This window comes from Somniosus microcephalus, chromosome 30 (assembly GCF_052327205.1).
Source record: "Somniosus microcephalus isolate GS21.2 chromosome 30, FLI_Smic_1.0, whole genome shotgun sequence".
In the NCBI taxonomy this organism is placed as follows: Eukaryota; Metazoa; Chordata; class Chondrichthyes; order Squaliformes; family Somniosidae; genus Somniosus; species Somniosus microcephalus.
Genome location: NC_141016.1, coordinates 11,094,422 through 11,120,578, shown reverse-complemented (window position 1 = coordinate 11,120,578; position 26,157 = coordinate 11,094,422). Strand labels below are relative to the sequence as shown.

The 26,157-nt window shown below is 49.7% G+C and overlaps 1 protein-coding gene across 1 annotated transcript in view; it reads right to left on the bottom strand.

Annotated features, from left to right (window-relative positions):
• The window catches only part of sema4c (sema domain, immunoglobulin domain (Ig), transmembrane domain (TM) and short cytoplasmic domain, (semaphorin) 4C), a 104,593-nt gene that overhangs the window by 63,786 nt on the left and 14,650 nt on the right, over nt 1-26,157 (bottom strand). The window contains 1 exon segment of the mRNA XM_085970792.1: nt 13,008-13,216. Within this exon segment, the coding sequence (XP_085826918.1) occupies nt 13,008-13,122 (115 nt within the window). The 5' untranslated portion in view covers nt 13,123-13,216.

Genomic DNA, 26,157 nt, shown 5'->3' with positions numbered 1-26,157 from the left:
TAAATCTGTGGAATTCTCTGCCCCAGAGAGCCGTGGAGGCTGGGTCATTAAATACATTTACGGTGGAGATAGGCAGATTTTTGCAAGATAAGGGAACGAAGGGTTACGGGGAGCAGGTAGGGAAGTGGCTTTGAGCCCAAGATCAGCCATGATCTTATTGAATGGCGGAGCAGGCTCGAGTGGCCTATTCCTGATGTTCTTATGACCGGATGGTGATCAGAAGCTGCAATCCTGGCTGGTTTCCCCCCTTCCTGCCACTAACCCAGGGATCCCGAGGCAGATTATAGGACATCGATGTCTGCCCGCTGCCCTGGTGGAGATTCAATGGCTCTGCACAGACCAGGGTGGAACCCGTGAACTTCTGGTCTGCCTTGACTCTGTACCACACTTGGCGGTACATTCATCAAGCGAGGCTCCAAGGGAGCAGAATGGAATATTCCTGACCGCATTTGTGTTGCTAATGTTTTACTTGCGCAGTGCACAATGAGATCATTGGAACATGGGTTTGGCGATGAAGCCAAGGGATGAGTGGGCTACCTCGGAGGCTCCCTGTGCTACTGACCATCTCTCCACAGATGTTAACGCAACTTCCTCACATCCTCCAGCTGAGTGACTCCTCTACCATGGAGGCATAATTGACCAGTCTGTTGAGTGCAGTGGAAACCCTAGATCTCCAAAAGGACCAAGAGGCACCGTTTCAAAATTCTTCAACACACTTGAATCTTGCAATCTTGGGAATGGTGTCAGCCGTGGCTCAGTGGGTAGCACTCCGAGTCAGAAGGTTCAAGTCCCACTCCAAAGATTTGGGCACAGAAATCTAGGCCCACACTCCTATTGCAATACTGAGGGAGCGCCGCGCTTTCAGCCGAGACGTCAACTGAGGCCCCACCTGCTCTCTGCGGTGGAAGTCAGAGTCATAGAGTTATACAGCACAGAAAGAGGCCCTTCGGCCCATCGTGTCCGTGCCGGCCATCAAGCCCTATCTATTCTAATCCCATTTTCCAGCACTTGGTCCGTAGCCTTGCATGCTATGGCGTTTCACGTGTTCATCTAAATGCTTCTTGAATGTTGTGAGGGTTCCTGCCTCTACCACCCTTTCAGGCAGTGAGTTCCAGATTCCAACCACACTCTGGGTGAAAAAGTTTTTCCTCAAATCCCCGCTAAACCTCCTGCCCCTTACCTTGAATCTATGCCCTCTTGTTATTGACCCCTCTACTAAGGGGAAAAGTTCCTTTCTATCTACCCTATCTATGCCCTTCATAATTTTGTACACCTCAATCAGGTCCCCCCTCAGCCTTCTCTGCTCTAAGGAAAACAACCCCAGCCTGTCCAGTCTCTCTTCATAGCTGAAGCGCTCCAGCCCAGGTAACATCCTGGTGAATCTCCTCTGCGCCCTCTCCAATGCAATCACATCCCTCCTATAGTGTGGCGACCAGAACTGCACACAGTATTCCAGCTGTGGCCTAACTAGCGTTTTGTACAGCTCCATCATAACCTCCCTGCTCTTATATTCTATGCCTCGGCTAATGAAGGCAAGTATCGTAAAAGATCCCGTGGCACTATTTCGAAGAAGAGCAGGGGAGTTTGCCCTGGTGTCCTGGCCAATATTTATCCCTCAATCAACATCACTAAAAAACAGATTAGCTGGTCATTACCACATTGCTGTTTGTGGGAGCTTGCTGTGCGCAAATTGGCTGCCGCGTTTCCTACATTACAACAGTGGCTACACTTCAAAAGTACTTTCATTGGTTGTAAAGCGCTTTGGGACATCCTGCGGTCGTGAAAGTCACTATATATTGGCTGGGGTACTGCAGTGTGCTGGGAAGGTTACATAGAATTTACAGTACAGAAACAGGCCATTCGGTCCAACCAATCCAGGCCAGTGTTTATGCTCCACACGAGCCTCCTCCCACTTTACTGCATCTCACCCCATCAGCTTAACCTTCAATTCCTCGCTGATGTGCAACCGTACCCCAGAGAGTCAGCACCTTCAGCAGAGAGGAGAAAAATATGGGACCCGAAGAAAAAAAAAAATTCTCCCAGAGTGTCTCCAGTACTGTTTCTTGTATTCACACTGTTGGGAGTCCGTGAGCCTGGGGATCTCAGTGTACTAACTTGCTGAAGGAGATGACATCATTGTGGATGAGGCACTGGATCCCGGGAGATGCTGGAGATTCGCAAACTAACAAGAGCTTTCAATTCAGGATGAAGAACTGGCACCGTTCCCTCAGCACGCAGGGCCAAGCCGCACCCGAAACCACTGGGAACCTGGAGTGTCTACATCGCTGGAACGGAGTTGGCCATGTTGTGGTGCAGCTGGCTCGAGACTGCGAGATAGAATGCACATGGCCAACTCGCCACCATGTAGGCAGCCAGGTTCCGAGTGGTTGCGTCTTTAAATGGGGCACCAATCTGGAGCCTCACAGAGTTAGGAATAAAAGGGAAACACTGCAGTGGGATTAAAGCAGAATGAGGTTGCCTCCTCTGATGAAAACTATCCCGAACAATCCCATCCTAGTATCTGGTCACAAAGGAGGAGAGCTATTTTTTAAAAAGCCTTTCTTCAGGCGCATGTTTGAGTGGAGAGTGCTGGCGGGCTATTCGACTATATGAGTCATCGCCGACGTCCGCACGACGGCAGTCACCAGCTGCAGGTCACAGGGTCATGATCGGGAGTGGGACCAATTGCAGCTTCCCAAATGCTACCCGGGCTGAGATCGGGGGGGAATCAAAATTGGGATCTTCCTATGCACTGGGCAGTGCATGTAACCACCGAGTAAAAACAGGTTGCCCTGGGTCACTTGTTTCTGTGGCTTCACTGCCCACTGTGGTGTAGCTAGCTTGACAAGAGACTGCTCACTGCCAACTTCCCGCCACCTCCCCGAGAGATGGAAGTGACTGCCAACATCTGCCGAAGGAAGATGCCAAGGGCAAGGTAATAAATGAGCTGCCTCCAATCAGTCAGCAGTCCTCTCCAAGACACATAGCCTTTTTTTGATTTTCAGTGCTGCTTGGGGGCCTGCTGAAACCTCTGTCGGAAACTAGCAGAGCGGCGAATGCGCAGCTGCTGGCAATAACGGGGAGAGCTCGATAAACAGCTGGGTGGCCTTGTACAGATGTGGATGGCTGGATCTCGGTGCGTCTCTAGAACTCTTGCACAAAGATCAAAAAGAAAGCCTTGCATTTCTGCAGCGCCTTTCACGACCTCAGGACGTCCCAAAGCGCTTTACAGCCAATGAAGTACTTTTGAAGTGTAGTCACTGTTGTAACGTCGGAAAAGCAGCAGCCAATTAGCACACAGCAAGCTCCCACAAACAGCAATGTGATAATGACCAGACAATCTGTTTTAGTGATGTTGATTGAAGGATAAATATTGGCCGGGACACCGGGGATAACTCCCCGGCTCTTCTTCAAAATAGCGCCATGGGATCTTTTACATCCACCTGAGAGAGCAGGCGGGTCTCATCCGAAAAACAGCACCTCAGACAGTGCAGCACTCCCTTAGTGCTGCACTGGAGTGTCAGCCCGGATTTTTGTGCTCAAGTCTCTGGAGTGGGACTCGAACCCACAACCTTCTGACTCAGAGGCGAGAGAGTGCTGCCCACTGAGCCATGGCTGACACCCAACAACCGTGGTGGATTGGTGAAGTGGATTTCTCTCTGCTAGTTCATCTCCTCTAGCTGGAGTTCTCTCATCTTGGGAGGCAGTAGGGCCTCAGCTGGCTTCAGCCCTCTGGGTTCTGGGAAGGGATGCGAATTAGCTAGGGTTCCTGTTCCTGGATGCTGGCAAATGGGCAGGGGCGGGTGCTGTGTCAGGGCGCCACCCGTCTTGGCTGTGATGCCCTACACGACGGATGAGCCGCTCGCCTGGATGAGTGCGGCCGCAACAACAACACAAGAAGCTCAACGCCATCCAGGACGGAGCTGCTCAACTGATCAGCGCCTCTGCCACTGGGCTCGGTACCCATCCCCCTCCGGCACCGGCACATGTTGTCACAGTACGCACAACCGACAGGGTGCAACGCACCCAGTTAACTTTGACAGCACTTCCCTCCGCAGCCATCTCTACCACCAAGAAGGACGAGAGCAGCAATGTCACAGGAACACCCATCATCTCCAACTTCCCCACCATCCTGGCTTGGACATACAATCGCCATTCCTTCATGGTCGCCACGTCAGATCCTGGAATTCCCAACCTCACGCCACCATTGCCCACAGGGACGGCAGTGCTTCAAGGGGAAGGCCCAGCACCACCTTCTCAGGGTAACAAATGCCAGACTTGCCAGCGACGCCCACGACAAGAACAAATTTTACAAAGCTGGAACTGCCAGCTGGGAGCGTGCGCTAGCCAGCAATGCACCATGACAGTAAACAGGCAGCGAGAGACTACTTCGTCCACAGTGACAGCCCACCAGTTAGAAACTATCATTTAAAAACACCGAGAAAATGGCGTGAAACACGCTCACAATGCGCCAGAGATAACCGGCAATCGTGGGAACGGTCCCCAATTGGCAAGCACCCGTGTGCCATTTTTGGCAGCGGCTAAGGCTCCTCCGCCAAAAAAACAAAATGACCAAACAGGCGGCGCGCCCCCTTAAAATAAAGAGTTCGGACCCTTGCCACAGGGCAAGGCGCAGGCCATCTGGTCACGCAGCACCCGCGCTGTGGGCCTCCATCACTCCACTTGCTTGGCTCACTTTAGAAACATCTGATCAAAGCCATGTTGGACTAAAGACTCCACTGGGCAGGACTTCCTGCATTTTGTCATTATTTTAATTGAGGGAATGCGTTCCCTCTAAACACAGGCTGCGCTCAGCTCGATGTCTCGGTGCGCGAAGGCACATCTCATTGAGACTTATAAAATTATAACAGGCCTGGACAGACTAGATGCAGGAAGGATGTTCCCGATGGCGGGGGAGTCCAGAACCAGGGGTCACAGTCTAAGGATAAGGGGTAAGCCATTTAGGACAGAGATGAGGAGGAATTTCTTCACCCAGAGAGTGGTGAACCTGTGGAATTCTCTACCACAGAAGGCAGCAGAGGCCAATTCATTAAATATATTCAAGAAGGAGTTAGATAGATTTCTTAAGGCTAAAGGGATCAAGGGATATGGGGAGAAAGCAGGGACCGGGTACTGAATTTGGATGATCAGCCATGTTCTCATTGAATGGCGGAGCGGGCTCGAGGGGCCGAATGGCCTACTCCTGCTCCTATCTTCTATGTTTCTATGGCACCATCCGAATCAGGTGACGGGTTCAATCCCTTCCGTTCGGCGCCCTCTACGCTCAACCAAACTCAAAAGCTGGGCTGCTGCAATTGAGGCTCAGTTCTATGGACGAGAGAGAAGGGGGGCACCTCAGCCAGGGCTGCTTCTCCTATCTCCATCGGGTGACCCCCCCCCCCCTCCCCCGCCATGCTGGGAAATATATATTGTGGGAAGCAGATGCAAGGACAGCATCAGGCTCGGCCAAGACGGATCCCAGTCGAATAACCGAGCGACACTCACTGGTCATGCTCACACATGGAGGAATGGTTACTTGGGCGAGAGTCTGGAGCGGGTCGGAGAGCAGTTCATCTGCACCCTCTGCGTGAACCAGCGCAAACAAATTGGCTGGGGAAACGACACGAGAGAGTGGAGGTGGGGAGAAAATCTGTTGTGGCCGGGGGGGGGGGGGGGGGGGGGGGAGGGAAATCACTTTCAAATGTCCTTTGAGGCAAGTTGCAGCATTACTGATGGGATGGCCCAGTCAACGAAGCTCCTGATCTTGCTGCTGCTCAGATGGCTGGGGAGGGGTGTCTCCTGGATGGCGCCGACTGCCGCTCTGGCATCGCAAAAGAGCTCACTTGCGTCCTCGCCAAGCGTCCCGCGTCAACACCTTCTCGCCCGAATCACTGGACTGCAAAATCGGGAGCGAGAGGGCTCTGGCTGTTCATTCACCTCTGCCTCACCCAGGGGGGGCTGATAATCGAGCTCCTTGCTGTTGCACCCACTTTCATTGAACGCAATGTTGGGAGATGAAGGATTGCTGTTGCACTCGGTGCCCGTTCTTGCGCAGTGTAGCATTACCCTGGCGATGGGCAAGCGGGCACTCTATGACTGGTAACTGCGCTGCACCCAAGCTAGCAGCACCACACCCCAGTGCTGGAAACACTGACTTTGCAATTCACTGGCATAAATATAATGTATTTTATTCTAATAGGTTACAGCTGTTACGCTATCAGGCATGAAATTATCAGGGAAGCTTCTGGGATAAAAAGCACAAGGCGCTCTTGGTCGCAGAAGAACTGCCTGCAAGGATCTAATTCTACTCAGGGAAATGAAATTAGAAGGGCTGGGTAGTGCAGTGGGTTGAACAATGGCCCCTCCACTGCAGCCCCGAGACTGCTGAATGAAAACCTCCTGTGTAATGAGCTTGGGTCCTTCTCAATCCAGCTCCCGGTGAGCACGGAAGTTGGACAATTTATGGTTCAGTCGAAAGCCACAGGAACAGGAATCTTCTGATAATTACCACTCTCTGTAGAAGGACCCTCAGGATCTCTCCAATCCAGTCAAGCCCCAGGGACGCCATCAAGGGACCTCCTGGAAATGTGAAAAGGGAGCTTTACTCCGTATCTAACCCATGCTGTACCTGCCCTGGGAGTGTTTGATGGGGCAGTGTAGAGGGAGTTTTACTCTGTATCTAACCCGTGCTGTACCTGCCCTGGGAGTGTTTGATGGGACAGTGTAGAGGGAGGTTTACTCTGTATCTAACCTGTGCTGTACCTGCCCTGGGAGTGTTTGATGGGACAGTGTAGAGGGAGGTTTACTCTGTATCTAACCTGTGCTGTACCTGCCCTGGGAGTGTTTGATGGGACAGTGTAGAGGGAGTTTTACTCTGTATCTAACCCGTGCTGTACCTGCCCGGGGAGTGTTTGATCGGACAGTGTAGAGGGAGGCTTACTCTGTATCTAACCCGTGCTGCACCTGCCCTGGGAGTGTTTGATCGGACAGTGTAGAGGGAGGTTTACTCTGTATCTAACCCGTGCTGCACCTGCCCTGGGAGTGTTTGATCGGACAGTGTAGAGGGAGGTTTACTCTGTATGTAACCCATGCTGCACCTGCCCTACTTATAGCAAAATGGGAAACAACATAATTGACATTGCCGAGTACAAAATTCAAAAATGGTAAAATAAAATAGGAAGAGAAACCCTGAGTTGATATTAATGTTTTTCCTTTTAAAACCCTTCCCCTCCACACCCTTTTCTACTATTACTCTGCAACCTCCCATAACGGAAACAGGAAATATTATTTCCCTCGAGGAAGTTCTGTGCCTGCTGTGTGCGATGTTTCAATTTAGTTACTGACTGGCAGCCTCTGTTTATTTTATAAACCCGCTCCCACTGGTTCATAACGTCAGCCAGTTCCCAGCGCCATGTATATCGTGAACAGATGCAAAACAAAGATGCACATGTGGCCGAATTCATCCTTCTGCGTGGAACTTCCTCAACGCCCTGCCGCAAAGGCACCGCTAGCCTAGACAGGCCGAGCAAGCAACGCAACTCCATTGGGGAAAAAAAAACATGCCGGCTGCTGTCATCCCGCCGTTCCCTTCGGGTTCCATGCCAAAGAGCTCTTTCAGCACCGCGAGCTCCCTTGCTGCACTGATGCTAAATCTCCGAAGAGAAAGCAGACCTTTATGGTCACTTTTCTCCTCCGATCCTGGTAGGAGAACTCCCACCATGTTAACCAACAACATGTTTCCTTCCTCCGGTCAGATCCTTGGATTCTCTACTCTAAAGGCACCAACAAAACATCTGGCATCCCTCCATCGCCCTCAGTGCATTGTCCAACTGTGCCACTGCCTTCTGTTGTTTTCTTTACCTCTCTTACTCTCAAGTTCACCTTTTCTTCTTCTTGGAAAGTAGCCCGCGTTGACCTTACCCCTCAGAAAGCTAACTGCTGCTACCCTTCGAACGACCCTCTATTGACTTTACGTTAAGACTTTCTGCGGTTATCCATCACCTTACAAGTTATGACCTAATCAACAACTTGCATTGATAATGGCGCCTTTAATGTAGTAAAACATCCCAAGGCGCTTCGCAGGAGCAAAATTTGACACAGAGCCACATTAGGAGGGATTAGGTAGGTTTTAAGGAGCGTCTTAAAGGGAGGAAATGTCGAGGGGGCGGATTTTGGCAGGGTCGCCTCGCTGATAAATCTTGCTTTGTTGCAACACACCTCTTGAACGCTTTGGTGAGTCATCTGCCACTGCCTTGGACAGCTCCAAAACCTTTCATCTGGCATCAATCACTTCTAAACACCACACTGCGTTCATTATCTACTTTCCTCTCCAATTGCGCCATCTGTGCTGTCGTTGATGGGGCATCTGATGATGGTTTCTATTCCCCGGGCTCGCTCCTCTCCCACTCTGTTCCCTCCTCATATCAACAACCTCCTCCTACATTCATCATCCAAAGCCTTTTTGCTGAGGACTTCAGCCTGCCGTTCATCAGCTGCCTCCAGACTGCACATCCTTAGTACGCACAACCTTATACTCTCAGAAGGCCATGACTGAATCACATCATCTCCTCACGCATGCCCTCCTCCAGAGGAGTGACGTGATTCATCTTTCAGTTCTTCAAAGATACAGTAGTCTCGATTTATTTGAACAGGTTAGCGTGAATTGGAAAACCCAGGCACTTTTCTGTGTCTCGCTTTGCAGGTTGCATGAACTACGATCCATCCCCGTTACCTTCAATGGCTCCACCTTTGGTCCTGCTCTATCTATTGGCATTCTTAGTTACCTCATCTCCTTTAACCTTAATTATAACTTCCATGTCTCCTCCGTTGCTAAGCAGCTTCAAGAATCTCTCGTGCCAAACACTTCTTTCCTCCTTTATCAATAAGACTTCAGGGTTTATATACAGGTGTGGTCACTGCCGGTACTACAGTATACAGGAGCTGTAAAAAGTAGTTCCCCCCTTAAAGGTACATACATTACAATTCCTCCCCTTTTAGATTAACAGTACCATAACACTCATTTAACAATTAAATATCAAACTAATTACAATTAACACTTTTAACATGCAACATTAGCTGAGAATAGTCTATTTATAAATTCAGTCTTTGGGGAGGCTTCCTGATTCTTTCTGGATAACGCCTTTCCCCGAGTGTCTCGCTCTTGGTGCAGAGGCGATTCTAGCACCCTCCCGTAAAAAAGGAGTGAAAAAAAAAAGTACCAGAATCAAAATGACACAACTAATATAAACACCACCGACAGTAACCACTGAAGGGTTTTGGTGCCACCACGATACCGGCACGGAGTTGTTTAGGCTTAGTGGGTTCTCATTTGTGACCCTGTAAGACTAGCGCAACATGCTCGAAGGGCTGAATGGCCTACTCCTGTCCCTCTGGCAAAAGAACCAGAGGCGACACGAGCAAGCATTTTTTTTAACGCAGTAAGTGGTTGCTGACATGAATCAGTCATTCATGAAAGAAAGACTTATGAAATAATACTGAGCGGCCTGCGGGTGGCGCTGTCCAGGGAGAGTATAAATACTCGGGCATGGGCCCAGCTTGCGCAGGACATTCTTAACAGGAACTAGTGAAGAACACAACTAGACCTCCATGTTGTAAAACAGTTGATTAAAGCTTTGATTAACGCTTAGACCAAGTGCCTGGTAGTTTTCTTATGTCAGTTACGACCTGCGTTGCGCTGCCTGAAAGGGCGGTGGAAACAGATTCAATAGCAACTTTCAAAAAGGGAATTGGATAAATACTTGGAAAAGTAAACAACTGCAGGACGATTGGGGAAAGAGCAGGGGGGGAGCGGGGAGTGTGGGACTAATTGGACAGATCATTGGACAGGCCGAATGGCCTCCTGCGCTGTTTGACTGTGTGTGTGAATAATTTGCCCATCTCGTCACTTGGCTTTGGTACCAGAGGGTCGCTGGCAGCAGTGGAACCACATCCCCGGAGTCAGCGCCACCAGGAGAGGAAGGGATGGGGGGGGAAGGGGGGCACGTTGGGTTAGGGGCAAACCCTCCCTTGTAACATGGGCAACCAAGGCGGAAATCTCTCTGGTCAGGAATCAGTTGCTTTTTTTGTTATGACAGTTAACTAACTCACTTTACACAAAGCCCATTCCTGACCATTAATCTGCCCCAGTAGGAAGCAGATGTTTGCTGACTGAGAGGGGATGTACGACCCGGGGTCAGTGCGTGGTCATGTTGTAGCACCGACATGGATATACTCGCCAACCACCTGCACTCGATGCAAGTGGAGAGTCCTCTGAGCTCATCGTCCATGGCTAAAGGTCAGCACCAGTCCCGGCTCTGGCTTTATCAGCGAACATCACTGCACGCAATGGGTGCGAGTTCTTGCACTGATGTTTTGAGAGATCCGGAGTTAGTGCCCACAGTTTGGAACAGCTTTCAACCCCCTAGAAGTGGCACAGCAGCAGTTAGGAGCTGGGGAGCTGTGGGAGGGGAGTAGGAGGGACAAGAGCGCGACAGAGCGAGGGGGAGAGAGCGACAGAGAGAGGGGGAGAGAGCGACAGAGAGAGGGGGAGAGAGCGACAGAGAGAGGGGGAGAGAGCGACAGAGAGAGGGGGGAGAGAGCGACAGAGGCAGATTTATGAAAAGGATGACCTTGCTGGGCTTTCAATGACCTTTTCCTGTTCCTAATAATTACGTGCATACGGCCCTCCTAAATTAAAGCCACCTGCTTCACATCTCACACCGTATTTTGGAACTTTTCCTGCAGAAAGCAAACCTCCCGTGTCAGGGAAAGATGCTCAGTATTTGTCCGAGGGACCGGCCCTGAAGGCCACTCACAAGCCTGAAGCAACAAAGCAGAATGACTCCAAAGCCAGAGCTGGGCGAACGGGATCACAAGGAGAAGCCTGCTCCTCATCCACCAGCACAGGCCAGCCCACAGTCAGACACTATTCCAGTTCCCAGGAAATTATAATCTTTGCTCATAATTGCAGACTTGCAGTCAAAAAAAGCTGGCATAGGCACTTTGTAATTTGTAAAGCTCCGAAGATTAGGCACAGTATATAAAAATGGATCTGCATTCAACAAATGCTCAGCGCGGAGAGGGGGAGGAGGGGTGCTCGGGGCTTGAGGAAAGTGTTTAAGAGAGAGAGAGAGACACCCTCCCTTCCTCCGTTCTTTGCTGCTGCTTCCCGGCCTTGTTTATACTCGGACAGCCCATGTGCGGATGTTAAGAGTCGAGCGGCTCACAATGTCACGGAAGGGGCGGAGGCGGAACCCCGATTGGAAGGGCTTAAACATGGCGATGCGGCCAAAGATTGTGGCGCCGACCCGGGAGGCGACAACACGATCAAGGATCGTGGAGAGGAAAGGGGGGCTGCAGATGGGGTCGGGGGGGGGGGGGGGGGCGGTGATAGTTTGCAAGGACGGTGGGGTCAAGGGTGTGTTTTTTTCCCCCAGCAGTGGGGTGATGACGGTAGAGTTGAAGGGGAGGGGGACAGTACCCGAGGAGAGAGAACAGTTAACAAAAATCAGCCAACACGGAGGGGCCATGAAGGGAGGTTGGGTGGTCAGCGGGAATAGGGTCGAGGGAGCAGGAGGTGAGTCTCATGGGCAAAATGAGCTTGGAGAGGACATGAGACGGGATGGGGTTAGAGTTAGCACAAAATGGCATCTCCCGCCTCAGAAAACACTGCGCTGGGGGAAGAAGGTCCAAAAAAATGATTTGTAAATCGTACAGACAATATTTTGGGTTACAGAACCAATCATAGAGGCACAGAAGGAGGCCATTCAGACTGGATTCCAATCAAACGCACGGCGAGTGTGTTCCACTGGCAGAATAATCAGCTTACTAAACTGCTGCTATATCCCATTTTTTTTGAAGACTTCACGTGACCGTTAACAGTATTTATTTTGCTGGTTGTTAAAATCTCTTCTCTTTTAAAGGCAGCGAGCGCCAATACCCTCTTGCAGTTACTGAGTTTGGCGCGCTGAGGGAGCTGAACTCTTGCCTACAGATACCACCCATTAGCCAGCAGTGCCCTGGCGGGATTCCATTCCAACTATGCCTGGTAATCGAGCTCTCTCGCACACTGTCTGGCTCGATAACACCCCCAGCCAGGTCTCCAACTGAAGATGGCTTCAGTGATTGGAGACGGAGAAGCAACAGTACTACAGGAGGCAGGAATGGGAGGGAACGCCTTCAATGACCAACACTCCATCAAGGTAGCAGACGTGCCAACAAGGTTTTCTCGTTATATAGATGATGCATGAAAGTATGCTCCCTTCCCTTTTAACAAAATGCGAACACATATTCTGATAATCCATACAAGCCCACTCTTCCTTCATTCCTCCATGAAAACTGCTTTCAAGGACTCTAGTTCCTCTGTTGTGCCAAAGACTTCATTTTCCCTCAACAACTCTAAAGCCCAAGTCAGTGCAAAGCCCAAGTCAGTGCAAAGACTTCAATCTCGCTCCCACATCAGAGGAGATTCCTACAGTATATCGCTCACACATTTGAGGGGACTCCTCTCGTATCTCTCTCGCATCCCTACGCAGGATACAAGAAAAAACAAGATGGGTTTTGCTTTATTCCCTCTATCTCCAATACCCTGTTGTACGTGGACTTCCTCCTCCGTGCATCCTCACTGGTGTTGAAGTCAAAACTCACTGCACTGTCTACCTTAGCCCACTCTCTCTTTCTCCAATTGTCTACCCCAGGACATCAGAACTCTGGAACTCCCCACCTCGACCAGCCTTCCCCTCCTCCTCCATTGACAGGCTTTTAAAATCCAGGCTTGGGCATCATCTAATCAGTACTGCCTGATTTAGATCATCTCCTCTCCTATTTTTAACCTTGGTGAGGAGAGAAAGAGACAGAGACAGAGAGACAGAGAGACAGAGACATTTTAACGGTTTTCGTTCAGTTTCTTTCCCACTTCCCCAAACATGGGCTTGGACACCTGCCCAAGGGGTGAGGTCATCTCCAAGGCAAGTACAAACATTCGATACGGAAAGAAATGTTCTACTCACCATTGTGGCTCACTGTCTTGCGTGGCACTGTATTCCAGCCACTGGCCTGCGAGAGCTGAAGGAGCGTCACCAACACAACATTGCAGACGAGGGAGCAGGAACCGCCACTGGCCATCTCTTCCGTCCTTTCAGGGAGCCCCTTTATCGTCTCGGGTCTTTCTTCGATGCTACGTCCTCCTCCTCAGAATCTTCAACGGTTCTGGTCACCACTGCAACAAGTGAGTAAACAGGAGGTGAGTTCTGGGTGACTATCACGGGCCACGCCCGCTGTACTAGACACATCGAAAAATAGGAGCAGGAGTAGGCCATTCGGCCCTTCGAGCCTGCTCCGCCATTCAATATGATCATGGCTGATCCTCTATCTCAATACCATATTCCCGCTCTCTCCCCATACCCCTTGATGCCTTTTGTGTCTAGAAATCTATCTATCTCCTTCATAAATATATTCAGTGACTTGGCTTCCACAGCCTTCTGTGGTAGTGAATTCCACAGGTTCACCACCCTCTGAGTGAAGAAATTTCTCATCTCAGTACTAAATGTCCTACCCCGTCTCGAGACTGTGACCCCACGTTCCAGACCCCCCAGCCAGGGAAACATCCTCCCTGCATCCAGTCTGTCTAGCCCTGTCAGAATTTTATACGTTTCAATGAGATTCCCTCTCATTCTTCTAAACTCTAGTGAATACAGGCCTAGTCGACCCAATCTCTCCTCATACGACATCCCATGAATCAGTGTGGTGAACCTTCGCTGCACTCCCTCTATGGCAAGTATATCCTTTCTTAGGTAAGGAGACCAAAACTGCACACAGTACTCCAGGTGTGGTCTCACCAAGGCCCTGTACAACTGTAGTAAGACATCCTTGCTCCTGTACTCAAATCCTCTTGCAATGAAGTAAACAGCACAGTGCCTGTGGAATGGGTACCAACATACTAATGTGAGTGAAAGGACAGGGAAAGACTATCGATGTCTAAATGGAATGGTCTATCAAGCCCATCCCATATTGACACTGTGCAGCCTTGTGCCCAATCAACCTGCCTCTCTTCCCCACATCTCCCAATCACACAATACCTTAGGAGGGTCAAAAAGGAAATCGTATCATAGAATCATACAGCACAGAAGGAGGCCATTCGGCCCATCGTGTCTGCGCCGAATGAGCTGTCCAATTAGTCCCACTAACCCCTGCTCTTTCCCCATTGCCCTGCAAATGTTTCCTTTACAAGTATTTATCCAATTCCCTTTTGAAAGTTACTATTGAATCAGCAGCTTCCACCACCCTTTCAGGCAGTGCATTCCAGATCATAAGTTAAAAAAATTCTCCTCATCTCCCCCCATGAAATTTTTGCCAATCGTCTTAAGTCTGTGTCCTCTGGTTATCGACCCTTCTCCCACTGGAAACAGTTTCTCCTTATTTACTCTATCAAAACCCTTCATGATTTTGAGCATCTCTATCAAATCCTCCCTTAACCTTCTCCGCTCCAAGGAGAACAATCCCGGCTTTTCTATTCTCTCCACATAAACTGAAGTCCTTCATCACCAGTACCAGTCTAGTAAATCTGCACCTTTTCCGAATAATTTTTTTTATTTTTTTTTTTAGTAAAATCTGGGGGGAAACTCCTGTCAAACCCCAAAGACAGACAAGCTCCAGGAGACTGGAGTAACTCAGTGTCCCACTGGCCAGCTGCCCCACACCCTACCTTTTATAAATCGGAAACCGCCCCTCCAGTCAGGAACCTGTCTTGCTCCCTTTCGAATGCCGGCCAATTAAACCAGTTCAGGTGAGGCAAGACTGGAAAGAAGATGGATAGGGCAGGCTGGCCAATACCATAACTCTACCCCCATCCCTCACACCCCGCCTTGAAGGGTCTAGAATGGGTTCGTCAGACTGCATCATCCCACTCCAGGGACTTGAACATGTAAATCTAGGCTGACGCTCCCAGTGCTGCACTGTCAGAGGTGCCGTCTTTCAGATGAGACGTTAAACCTGAGGCCCCGTCTGCTCTCTCAGGTGGACGTAAAAGATCCCACGGGCACTATTTTGAAGAAGAGCAGGGGAGCTATCCCGGGTGTCCTGGCCAATATTTATCCCTCAACCAACATCATTAAAACAGATTATCTGGTCATTATCACATTGCCATTTGTGGGAGCTTGCTGTGCACAAATTGGCTGTCGCATTTCCCACATTACAACAGTGACTCCACTTCAAAATTACTTCATTGGCTGTAAAGTGCTTTGTGACGTCCGGTGGTCATGAAAGGCGCTGGAGAAATGCAAGACTTTCTTTCTTTATGTGAAATGTTGATCTCACAAACCAGGACCCTCGCAGATTCCTTCACTGTAATTTGTTCCCAACTCCTCTTGTTTTTTGATTTCCAAAAAGAAAGACGGTCTTGCATTTCTATAGCACCTTTCACGACCTCAAGGCATCCCAAAGCGCTTTAAAGCCAATGAAGTACTTTTTGAAGTGTAGTCACTGTTGTAATGCAGGAAACGCGGCAGCCAATTTGCGCACAGCAAGCTCCCACAAACAGCAATGTGATAATGACCAGATAATCTATTTTAGTGATGCTGATTCAGGGGTAAATATTGGCCCCAGGACATCGGGGATAACTCCCCTGTTTCTCTTCGATATAGCGCCATGGGATCTTTTACGCCCACCTGAGAGAGCAGACGGGGCCTCGGTTTAATCCGAAAGACGGCACCTCCAACAGTGCAGCAATCCCTCAGTACTGCACTGGGAGTGTCGGCCTAGATTTTTTTTGTTCAAGTCTCTGGAGTGGGACTTCCAAAAGACCTCAGCAGTTTTCCAAGCGGCCATGCCTCTGGTGAGAACCTCGAGCGTGAATGACAACAAGCTATTCAACCACCGGGTGCGAGAGGCGAGCCGAAGATTCCGTTCTCTTCCAACCTCGCCAGACACGTGCGTTCCAGCAGTGCCACTGCCATCCTACGGGGCGCGGTGCCAACCAGTGATCGAAACATCGAAGATAGGAGCAGGAGTAGGCCATTCGGCCCCTCGAGCCTGCTCCGCCATTCAATGAGATCATGGCTGATCATCCAAATTCAGTACCCTGCTCCTGCCTTCTCCCCATATCCCTTGATCCCCTTAGCCTTAAGAAATATATCTAACTCCTTCTTGAATATATTTAATGAATTGGCCTCAACTGCCTTCTGTGGTAGAGAATTCCACAGGTTCACCACTCTCTGGGTGAAGAAATTCCTCCTTATCTCTGTCCTAAATGGCTTACCCCTTATCCTTAGACTGTGACCCCTGGTTCTGGACTCCCCGACCATCGGGAACATCCTTCCCGCATCTAGTCTGTCTAGTCCTGTTAGAATTTTATAAGTTTCAATGAGATCCCCTCTCATTCTTCTGAACTCTAACAAATATAAGCCTAATCGACCCAATCTCTCCTCATACGTCATTCCTGCCATCCCAGGGATCAGTCTGGTGAATCTTCGCTGCACTCCCATGGCAAGAACATCCTTCCTCAGATAAGGCGACCAAAACTGCACACAATACTCAAGGTGTGGTCTCACCAAGGCCCTGTACAACTACAGCAAGACATCCTTGTTCCTGTACTCCAATTCTCTCGCTCTGAAGGCCAGCATACCATTTGCCTTCTTAACCGCCTGCTGCACCTGCCCTCTTGGGCCTGCATGGCTCAGAGCCACTCCAGGTGGCACCATCAGTCACTGAACCCTTGGACTAGAACCAGTAATGCAGTCAGGGCGAGACAGTGAGGTCTGAGTCAACATGCAGACAGGTGCGCATGTTGGTAAACAGATGCGGTCGGCATCAAGATTAACCTCCAATCTCCAGTTCAGCCATCGCTAATCCCAACTGAGCACTCAACTACAAGCGAATGAATCCTCAGCAGTGAGATCACTCCTATCATTAGACCGCTCGTCCTTTACAACACGGCGAGCAGGTCCCAGAGGAGTCGCATCATCCCCCTCGTCGCCATGGCGTATTGCAGGCATATTAGATCATCGCCTGCTCCCAATTACATCATCTCAATTGCTCCGATGGGGAGTCCGCAATTTCTCCAGAATTCCTAGCGTGTTACAGCACAGCCACCCAGCTGCCTTATAACGAGCATGGGGAGTTCTGAATAGAAACAGCTGAATAAAACTCACAGGCCTCTTAAAAAGCCTACTGGGGCAAGTGTTACATCGAGTCTACAGCGCAAAAAACAGGCCATTCAGCCCAACTGATCCGTGCCGGCATTTACGCTCAACACGAGCGTCCTCCCACCCTACTTCATCTCACCGTGGCTGCAGTGTTCTTCGGCAGCACCTCCCAAACCCGCGACCTCTTCCACCTAGAAGGACAAGGGCAGCAGGCGCATGGGAACACCACCACCTCCAAGTTCCCCTCCAAGTCACACACCATCCTGACTTGGAAATATATCGGCCGTTCCATCATCGTCGCTGGGTCAAAATCCTGGAACTCCCTCCCTAACAGCACCTTCACCACACGGACTGCAGCGGTTCAAGAAGGCAGCTCACCACCACCTTCTCGAGGGCAATTAGGGATGGGTAATAAATGCTGGCCTTGCCCAGCGACGCCCAGATCCCATAAGTGAATACAAAAAAAACCCCCATCAACATATCTTTCTATTCCTTTCTCCCCCATGTGTTTATCTAGCTTCCCCTTAAATGTATCTCTGCTATTCACCGCAACCACTCCCTGTGGTAGTGAGTTCCACATTCTCACCACTCTCTGGGTAAAGTTTCTCTTGAATTCCCTAATGGATTTATTACATTACCTCTAGTTTTGGACTCCCCCACAAGTGGAAGCATCTTCTCTACGTCTACCCTATTAAACCCTTTCGTAATCTTAAAAGACCTCCATCGGGTCACCCCTCGGTCTTCTCTTTTCCAGAAAAAAGAGCCCCAGCCTGTTCAGCCTTTCCTGACAGGTGTAACCTCTCAGTTCTGGTATCATCCTTGTGAATCGTTGTTGCACCTTCTCCAATGCCTATGTCCATTGTGTAATATGGAGACCAGAACTGTGCACAGTGCTCTGTGTGTGGCGTAACCAAGGGTCGATACAAGTTTATCATTTCTCTGCTTTTCAGACCTAGACCTCTAGAAATGAACCCCAATGCTTGGCTCACTTTCTTTATGGCCTTATTAACCAGCTTCGCTACTTTTAGTGATGTGTATCTGTACCCCCTGATCCCTTTGCTCCTGTACCCCAGTCAAACCCTTACTATCCAAAGTACCATTGAGCGATACAGACTACGATGTTCTCATGTTCCGTCCCTGTTCTGTGCTATCTCAATGAGGACAGCAATAGGGCTCTTACACTTGGCCTCAAGGGTCCTGTGGGGGTGGGGGGGGGGGGGCGAATGAGAAACATGGTCCCTACCCATACTTCATAGCGAGAGGATTTGAGTACAGGAACAAGGATGTCTTGCTGCAGTTGTACAGGGCCTTGGTGAGACCACACCTTGAGTATTGTGTGCAGTTTTGGTTGCCTTATCTGAGGAAGGATGTTCTTGCCATGGAGGGAGTGCAGCGAAGATTCACCAGACTGATACCTGGGATGGCAGGAATAACGTATGAAGAGAGATTGGGTCGATTGGGCTTGTATTCGCTAGAGTTTAGAAGAATGAGAGGGGATCTCATTGAAACTTATAAAATTCTAACAGGACTAGACAGACTAGATGCAGGAAGGATGTTCCCAATGGCGGGGGAGTCCAGAACCAGGGGTCACAGTCTAAGGATAAGGGGTAAGCCATTTAGGACAGAGATGAGGAGGAGTTTCTTCACCCAGAGAGTGGTGAACCTGTGGAATTCTCTACCACACAAGGCAGTTGAGGCCAATTCATTAAATATATTCAAGAAGGAGTTAGATATATTTCTTAAGGCTAAAGGGATCAAGGGATATGGGGAGAAAGCAGGGACAGGGTACTGAATTTGGATGATCAGCCATGATCTCATTGAATGGCGGAGCAGGCTCGAGGAGCCGAATGGCCTACTCCTGCTCCTATCTTCTATGTTTCTACCCCTGACTGCTAGCCAATTAACCCTGCTGGCCATTTTGTGCGTATGTGGATTTCAGGGGGCGGGCGGGATCTGGCGCGGCAGTGACGCCACTCACGGTCAAATAGCTGGCGGGCATTCAGCGCCTTGACACCCCCACGCCTGAAGAACGGCCACTTAAGAGGAGGAAGCTGGATGGTTGTTGACACGCATGGCACACACGTGGCGCAGTGGGAGTCAGCGCCTCCGGGAGAGATGGGGAGGAAATTGCAGGTTACGGGAGTGGAGGACAAAATGATAGAGAGAGAAAGAGAGAGAGAGAGAGAGAGAACAGCAGTGACTGTGTTTAAATCAGACACTGAGGCTCAGTGTGCTAATAAAAGTAGTTCAAGCAGCATAAATGCTCATTTTAAAATCGCGCACAATGCTCCCAGGCTGCCAGTCATTTTTTTTTTTGATTCAGATGACTGCTGGTTGACAATCGCTGGCATTACAGGCAACAGGAAAAGAAAAGCAGAATATCGGATCCCATCTCACAGCAGCCGGGGAGCCGGGGGGGGGGGGGTGGACACAGAGTGGAGCGCAGTGATCACCGTGGCCCACAGGACACAACACTGCACACCTCAGAACCAGAAACAGGTGACACTGTCAGATTAAACAAGGTCAAAAATATTCCGAGGCCTACTGCAGGCCAGATACGAACACCTAATAGGCTTTATTTATTAAAGTTACACAGTAATTCCAACTGATTTTGAAACCAAAAGCCTTGTATTATTCTCCCTCCCTTCCTGGTCCTACCTGCGTTTGAGACGTGTTTTAGAGAATGGATCTGGAGCGGATCCAATCCCCGCTCCAACACACAATCGACCTTTGCAATGTTGCCAAGAGGGCAGGAACATGGTAACATGAAAACAACACTTCAGAACTGGTTCTGAAGAAGGGTTTCGACCTGAAACGTTAACTCTGTTTCTCTCCCCACGGATGTTGCCTGGCCTGCTGAGGTTTTTCCAGCGTTTTCTGTTGTTACTTCAGAACTGGGATTGGTCTGTACGTTATTGTTCAAAACCCGTTATACCATCCAAGGTGGGTCGCTCTACAACCATAGAAAGATGCAACACAGGAGGAGGCCATTCGGGCCACCATGCCTGTACTGGCTCTTGGAAAGATCGATCCAATTAGTCCCGACAAATTTCTCCTGTTTCAAGTATTTTTCCCTTTCGCAAGTTTACGATTGAAACTGCTTTCACTGCCCTTTCAGGCAGCGCTTTCCAGATCATAACTCGCTGCATTAAAAAAAAAAATCCTCATCTCCCCTCTGGTTCTTTTGCCAATAATCTTAAATCTTAAACCGACCCTCCTGCCAGTGGAAACACTTTCTCCCTTATTTACTGCAATTAGGAAAAAGCAAATAGTTTGTTGGCCTTTATTACAAGAGGATTTGAGTATAAGAGTAAAGACGTCTTACTGCAATTATATAGAGCCCTGGCGAGACCACACCTGGAGTATTGTGTACAGTTTTGGTCTCCTTACCTAAGGAAGGATATACTTACCATAGAGGGAGTGCAACAAAGGTTCACCAGACTGATTCCTGGGATGGGGGATTGTCCTATGAGGAGAGATTGAGTAGACCAGGCCTATATTCTCCGACGTTTAGAAGAATGAGGTAATCTCAATGAAACATACTAAATTCTTACAGGGCTTGACAGGGTAGATGCAGCGAGGATGTTTCCCCTGGCTGGGGAGTTTAGAACCAGGGGTCACAGTCTCAGAATAAGGGGTCGGCCATTTAGGACTGAGATGAGGAGAAATATCTTCACTCAGAGGGTGGTGAATCTTTGGAATTCTCTACCCCAGAGGGCTGTGGAGGCTCAGTCGTTGAGTATATTCATGGCAGAGATCGATAGATTTTTGAATGTTAAGGGAATCGAGGGATATGGGGATAGTGCAGATGAGGTAGATGATCAGCCATGATCTTACTGAATGGCGGAGCAGGCTCAAAGGGCCAAATAGCCTACTCCTGCTCCTATTTCTTAGGTTTTTATGTCTTGCTGGTGAAATGTTTTGATTCTCCTTCTCGAAACCATTCATAATTTTGAGCACCTCTATTAAATCTCCCCTTAGCCTTCTCTGCTCCAAGGAGAACAATCCCAGCTTCTCCACACAATGGAAGTCCCTCATTCCTGGTAATGTACCATTCTACTAAATCTCCTCTGCACCCTCCACAAGGCCTTGACTTCCTTCCTAAACTGTGGCGTCCAAAATGGGACACAATACTCCAGCTGGGGCCTAACCAGTGATTTATAAAGGTTTTTGCTACGACAGGAAATGTAGGCCAAACTCACTCATTTAATTTTCTCAGATATTCATTGTTAACAGGAGTGATTGCCAACCTATAGTTCATTTATTTTTCCCCCCTCGAGGCCCCTGGCTCTTGCTGTACTGCTGGCCGCCTTTATGTGCCATTAATTAAATAGCCAGCGCAAGTGACTATCTGAATGACATATGAGGAGAGATTGGGTCGATTGGGCTTATACTCGCTAGAGTTTAGAAGAATGAGAGGGGGTTTCATTGAAACTTATAAAATTCTAACAGGACTAGACAGACTGGATGCAGGAAGGATGTTCCCGATGGCGGGGGAGTCCAGAACCAGGGGTCACAGTCTAAGGATAAGGGGTAAGCCATTTAGGACCGAGATGAGGAGGAATTTCTTCACCCAGAGAGTGGTGAACCTGTGGAATTCTCTACCACAGAAGGCAGTTGAGGCCAATTCATTAAATATATTCAAGAAGGAGTTAGATATATTTCTTAAGGCTAAAGGGATCAAGGGATATGGGGAGAAAGCAGGGACAGGGTATTGAATTTGGATGATCAGCCATAATCTCATTAAATGGCGGAGCAGGCTCGAGGGGCCGAATGGCCTACTCCTGCTCCTATCTTCTATGTTTCTATGAAAGCCGGTTGTGTTGGCAGTGTCCCAGGTGCATCGCTCAGTCTGCACTCCGCTAAGTGATTGGGCGGCGTAGCAGCGGGGGAGGGGGGTGGCTCTGACTGGGCTACCCTCGGCACCCTGGGCTAGGGGTCAGCCAGGATTCCCGCTTCCCGCTCCCAACCCGCCGGAACGTGTGCGGCGGACCTTTGGCAGGAATGGGGCTGGGCTCAGATGGTTATGACCAACACGGTCCAATAACTGGGTGATATCCGGATCAGAGGGGCCCCTTGGGTGGAGTGCTGGGAGCGTGGTGCGTATCCTTGGAAATGGAACTCTGCAAGAGGCAACGCCATCGGGAACATGGAATATAGTGGAGCGGGGGGGGGGGGGAAATGGGGTGGGGGGTGTTGTCTTTAAAATGAAAGCCTAGCATGCTGTGGGCTGAGTGGCTCGATCTTGCTCTAAAAAGGAAAAGACTTGCATTTATATAGCGCCTTTCACGACCACCGGACGTCTCGAAGCGCTTTACAGCCAATGAAATACATTTTGAAGTGGAGTCACTGTTGTAATGTGGGAAACGCGACAGCCACTTTGTGTACAACAAGCTCCCACAAAGAGTAATGTGATAGTGAGCAGATAATCTGTTTTGTTATGTTGATTGGGATATAAATATTGGCCCCAGGATACCGGGGAGAACTCCCCTGCTCTTCTTCAAAATAGTGGCCGTGGGATCTTTTACGCCCACCTGCGAAAGCAGGCGGGGCCTCGGTTTAGCGTCTCATCCGAAAGACGGCACCTCCGACAGTGCAGCACTCCCTCAGCACCGCACTGGGAGCGTCAGCCTAGCTTAACGTGCTCAAGTCCCTGGAGTGGGGCTCTATATCATTCCCTCCCAAGCCCTCATCCCGCTCCCCCAGTCTCGTTGCTTTCCGCTTTTCTCTTGAAAACAGAAGGCGGAGGGATGACCTAATAGAGGTCTTTTAAATTAGGATCCTGAGGGGGCCCTTATCTCAATCACGACAACTCGGATTTAATTACTGGGAAAGAACACCAGAGACGTCGCTTGATAACTTCAGAGTGGATAGAGAGAGAGTGTTTCCACGTGGGGGGAAGAGCAAGACCAGAGGCCATCAATAGAAGATAGTCACCAAGAAATCAAATAGGGGACTCAGAAAAAACTTCTTCACCCAGAGAGTGGTGAGAATGTGGAACTCGCTACCACAGGGAGTGGTTGAGGCGAATAGTATAGATGCATTTGAGGGGAGGCCAGACAAGCATATGAAGAAGAATTGGAACAGAGGGTTATACGGACAGAGTTAGATGAGGAAGGATGGGAGGAGGCTGGATTGGAGCAGAAACAGACTGGTTGGGCCGAATGTTTCTGTGCTGTATATCCGATGGAATTCCTGGAAGCAGCACCAACCCCTGCAAAGTGCCGTCAGCGATTGGCTGTGGCTAGCCCTCCTAAAGATGTCCTCAGATGTCCCCACAGACCCGACTCACGTCACAGCCGCAGTCAGGACTGTGGGAACTGCATCCAGGATCCTGAGGGGGCCCTTATCTCAATCACGACAACTCGGATTTAATTACTGGGAAAGAACACCAGAGACGTCGCTTGATAACCTCAGAAAATCTCATTTCAGCCGTCCCACAGGATGGGTCTGCTTTATTCTCTAATTTACGGCACTGTTGGCAGCAATCATTCAAGTTTAAAAAATACAAAGCAAAACTACCATCAGTATTATTCATTTTTTTTAAAAATTTCCTGACCGATCATTTGCCTTCCTCATGTTGTCCTCAAGCTACTGATTCATCCTGCACTGCTTCAGATACTGGATGCCCTCCAGCACCACGGCCAAATCATCTTTGTGTGAGCCTGAGACATTGAATGGCAGCAGGGCATTCAACCACAGAGGGCATCACAGCTGAGGCCCAGACCCTCCCAACCCAACAGCCACACAAACAGCTTCCAGCAGGGGTCACTAGTGAGTGATTAGGGCCGAGAACCGTGGCTGACCTCCAATGTTCCCTCTAATTCTCTTCAGCGCCGCGTGGCCCCTTTAAGGGGCTGAGCGGGCCATTTAAAATACCGCATTTTTGCATTGAAAAGCCGCCAAGCCGGCTGCGCGGGATCCCTGGAGCGCCGTGCCGCCAGCAGCTTAAAGGGAACATTGCTGACCTCCCTAGCCCTCACCCCAGGGTCACTGGTTAATGACTCCAATTCTGGCCTCTGGCGCATCCCCGATTTCAATCGCTCCACCATCGGCGGCCGTGCCTTCAGCTGCTGAAGCCCTGAGCTCTGGAATTCCCTCCCTAAACCTCTCCGCCTCTCTTTCCTTCTTTAAAGACGCTGCTTAAAACATACTGTTATAAATCTCATCATTCATCAGGAAACTACTCATGAAATAACACTGGACGGCCAGCTGGTGGCGCCGTCCAAGGAGTATAAATACTCGGGCGTGGGCCCAGCTTGTCCAGGGACATTTTGTAAGACAAGGAACTAGTGAAGTACAACTAGACCTCCATGTTCTGAAACAAGTTGATTAAAGCCTTGCTTTATACTCAAACCAAGTGTGTAGTGAGTTTTATTACATCACATACCGCTTTGGCCAAGCTGCACTAATGTCTCCTTATGGGGCTGGGTGTCAAATTTTGTTTGATAATCGCTCCTGTGAAGCGCCTTGGGATGTTTTACTACATTAAAGGTGCTGTACAAATACAAGTTGTTGTTGTTGGAAATCACACCAGTGCTCCTTCTGGGCTGTTGTTTAATCATTCACCAGATAAGCTCATGGCACCACCAGGGAGGGGGGGCACCACTAGGGAGGGGGGGAAAAAAGAGAGTATTTTCAATGGCTCCCACCACTGAGCTTCACACTCGTCAGGTTTCCTCGGCTTGGGATTTGAGAATCACTTTCCCGCTCTCTGCCAACACATTTGGTTCAACTTGCTTCTCCCTGACCATTTTCGCCCCTTCTTTCCCAAATGCACTCTGGCTTCTGCAGCGGGAGAGCCAGTCGGCACTCACTGCCGAGCGTCACGCCGGATGAACGGCCACCTTCTGCCAGGTGCCAGATGGTCGCCACTGCCCCAGGACCCAAACCCAGCAGGAGTCGACAACAAATCGGAACGGGAGGGGGAGAGAACAGGAAGAAATAAAAACACTAAATTGCAGCTATGAGCAATCAGGAATCCAGTCGGTTGTAATTAAGGACAAGGGGGCTCCATTCAGTCTGTATTCCCGCCCTTCAAATCAACGCTTCGTGGCCTCAGTTACATCTGGCTTCACTCCACTGGCCCCTACATTTAATTATTCCATGAAGAAAATTGACCAAACGGGTCGGGTCGATAAAAATAAAGCTCCCAAAGTTAGCCCAGATTGATGGGATTAATGTCTCCCTTATCGGCAAGTGGTCCAACATGAAGTGAGTTCAGGCAGTCTCAATCCAGTTCTTAGTGGACACGGCACTAAACTATCCCAAATCCAGCAGCAAGATAAGTCTCAGAGCACACTTAGCGACTGGTGTAGAAAATGATTCGGGGAGGAGTCGGAGGTTGGAACTGAGGCACATTGTTGGGGTAGAGTAGAGGGAGCTTTACCCTGTATCTAACCCGTGCTGTACCTGCCCTGGGAGTGTTTGATGGGACAGTGTAGAGGGAGCTTTACTCTGTATCTAACCCGTGCTGTACCTGCCCTGGGAGTGTTTGATGGGACAGTGTAGAGGGAGCTTTACTCTGTATCTAACCCGTGCTGTACCTGCCCTGGGAGTGTTTGATGGGACAGTGTAGAGGGAGCTTTACTCTGTATCTAACCCGTGCTGTACCTGCCCTGGGAGTGTTTGATGGGACAGTGTAGAGGGAGCTTTACTCTGTATCTAACCCGTGCTGTACCTGCCCTGGGTGTGTTTGATGGGACAGTGTAGAGGGAGCTTTACTCTGTATCTAACCCGTGCTGTATTGGGCCTAGGTGGACTTGGTTCACCAAACAGCTCAACATGGAACGAGGAAAAAAGCAGAGATTCCCACTGCTGATCAATGTGACTGCTGTTGGAAAGTGCAGACATTTGGGCGGATCGTCTGCGATGCCCTGTACTCGAATATCCCCCTCCCCCGCCCAACACCTACACCCACTACAAGAGCAGGCAGTTTTACTTCTGACAGCAACTCTCGGATCTCAGCCCCTCTCACTCCTATATATCAGTTATTATTCTGTATCCAAACTCTCGAGAT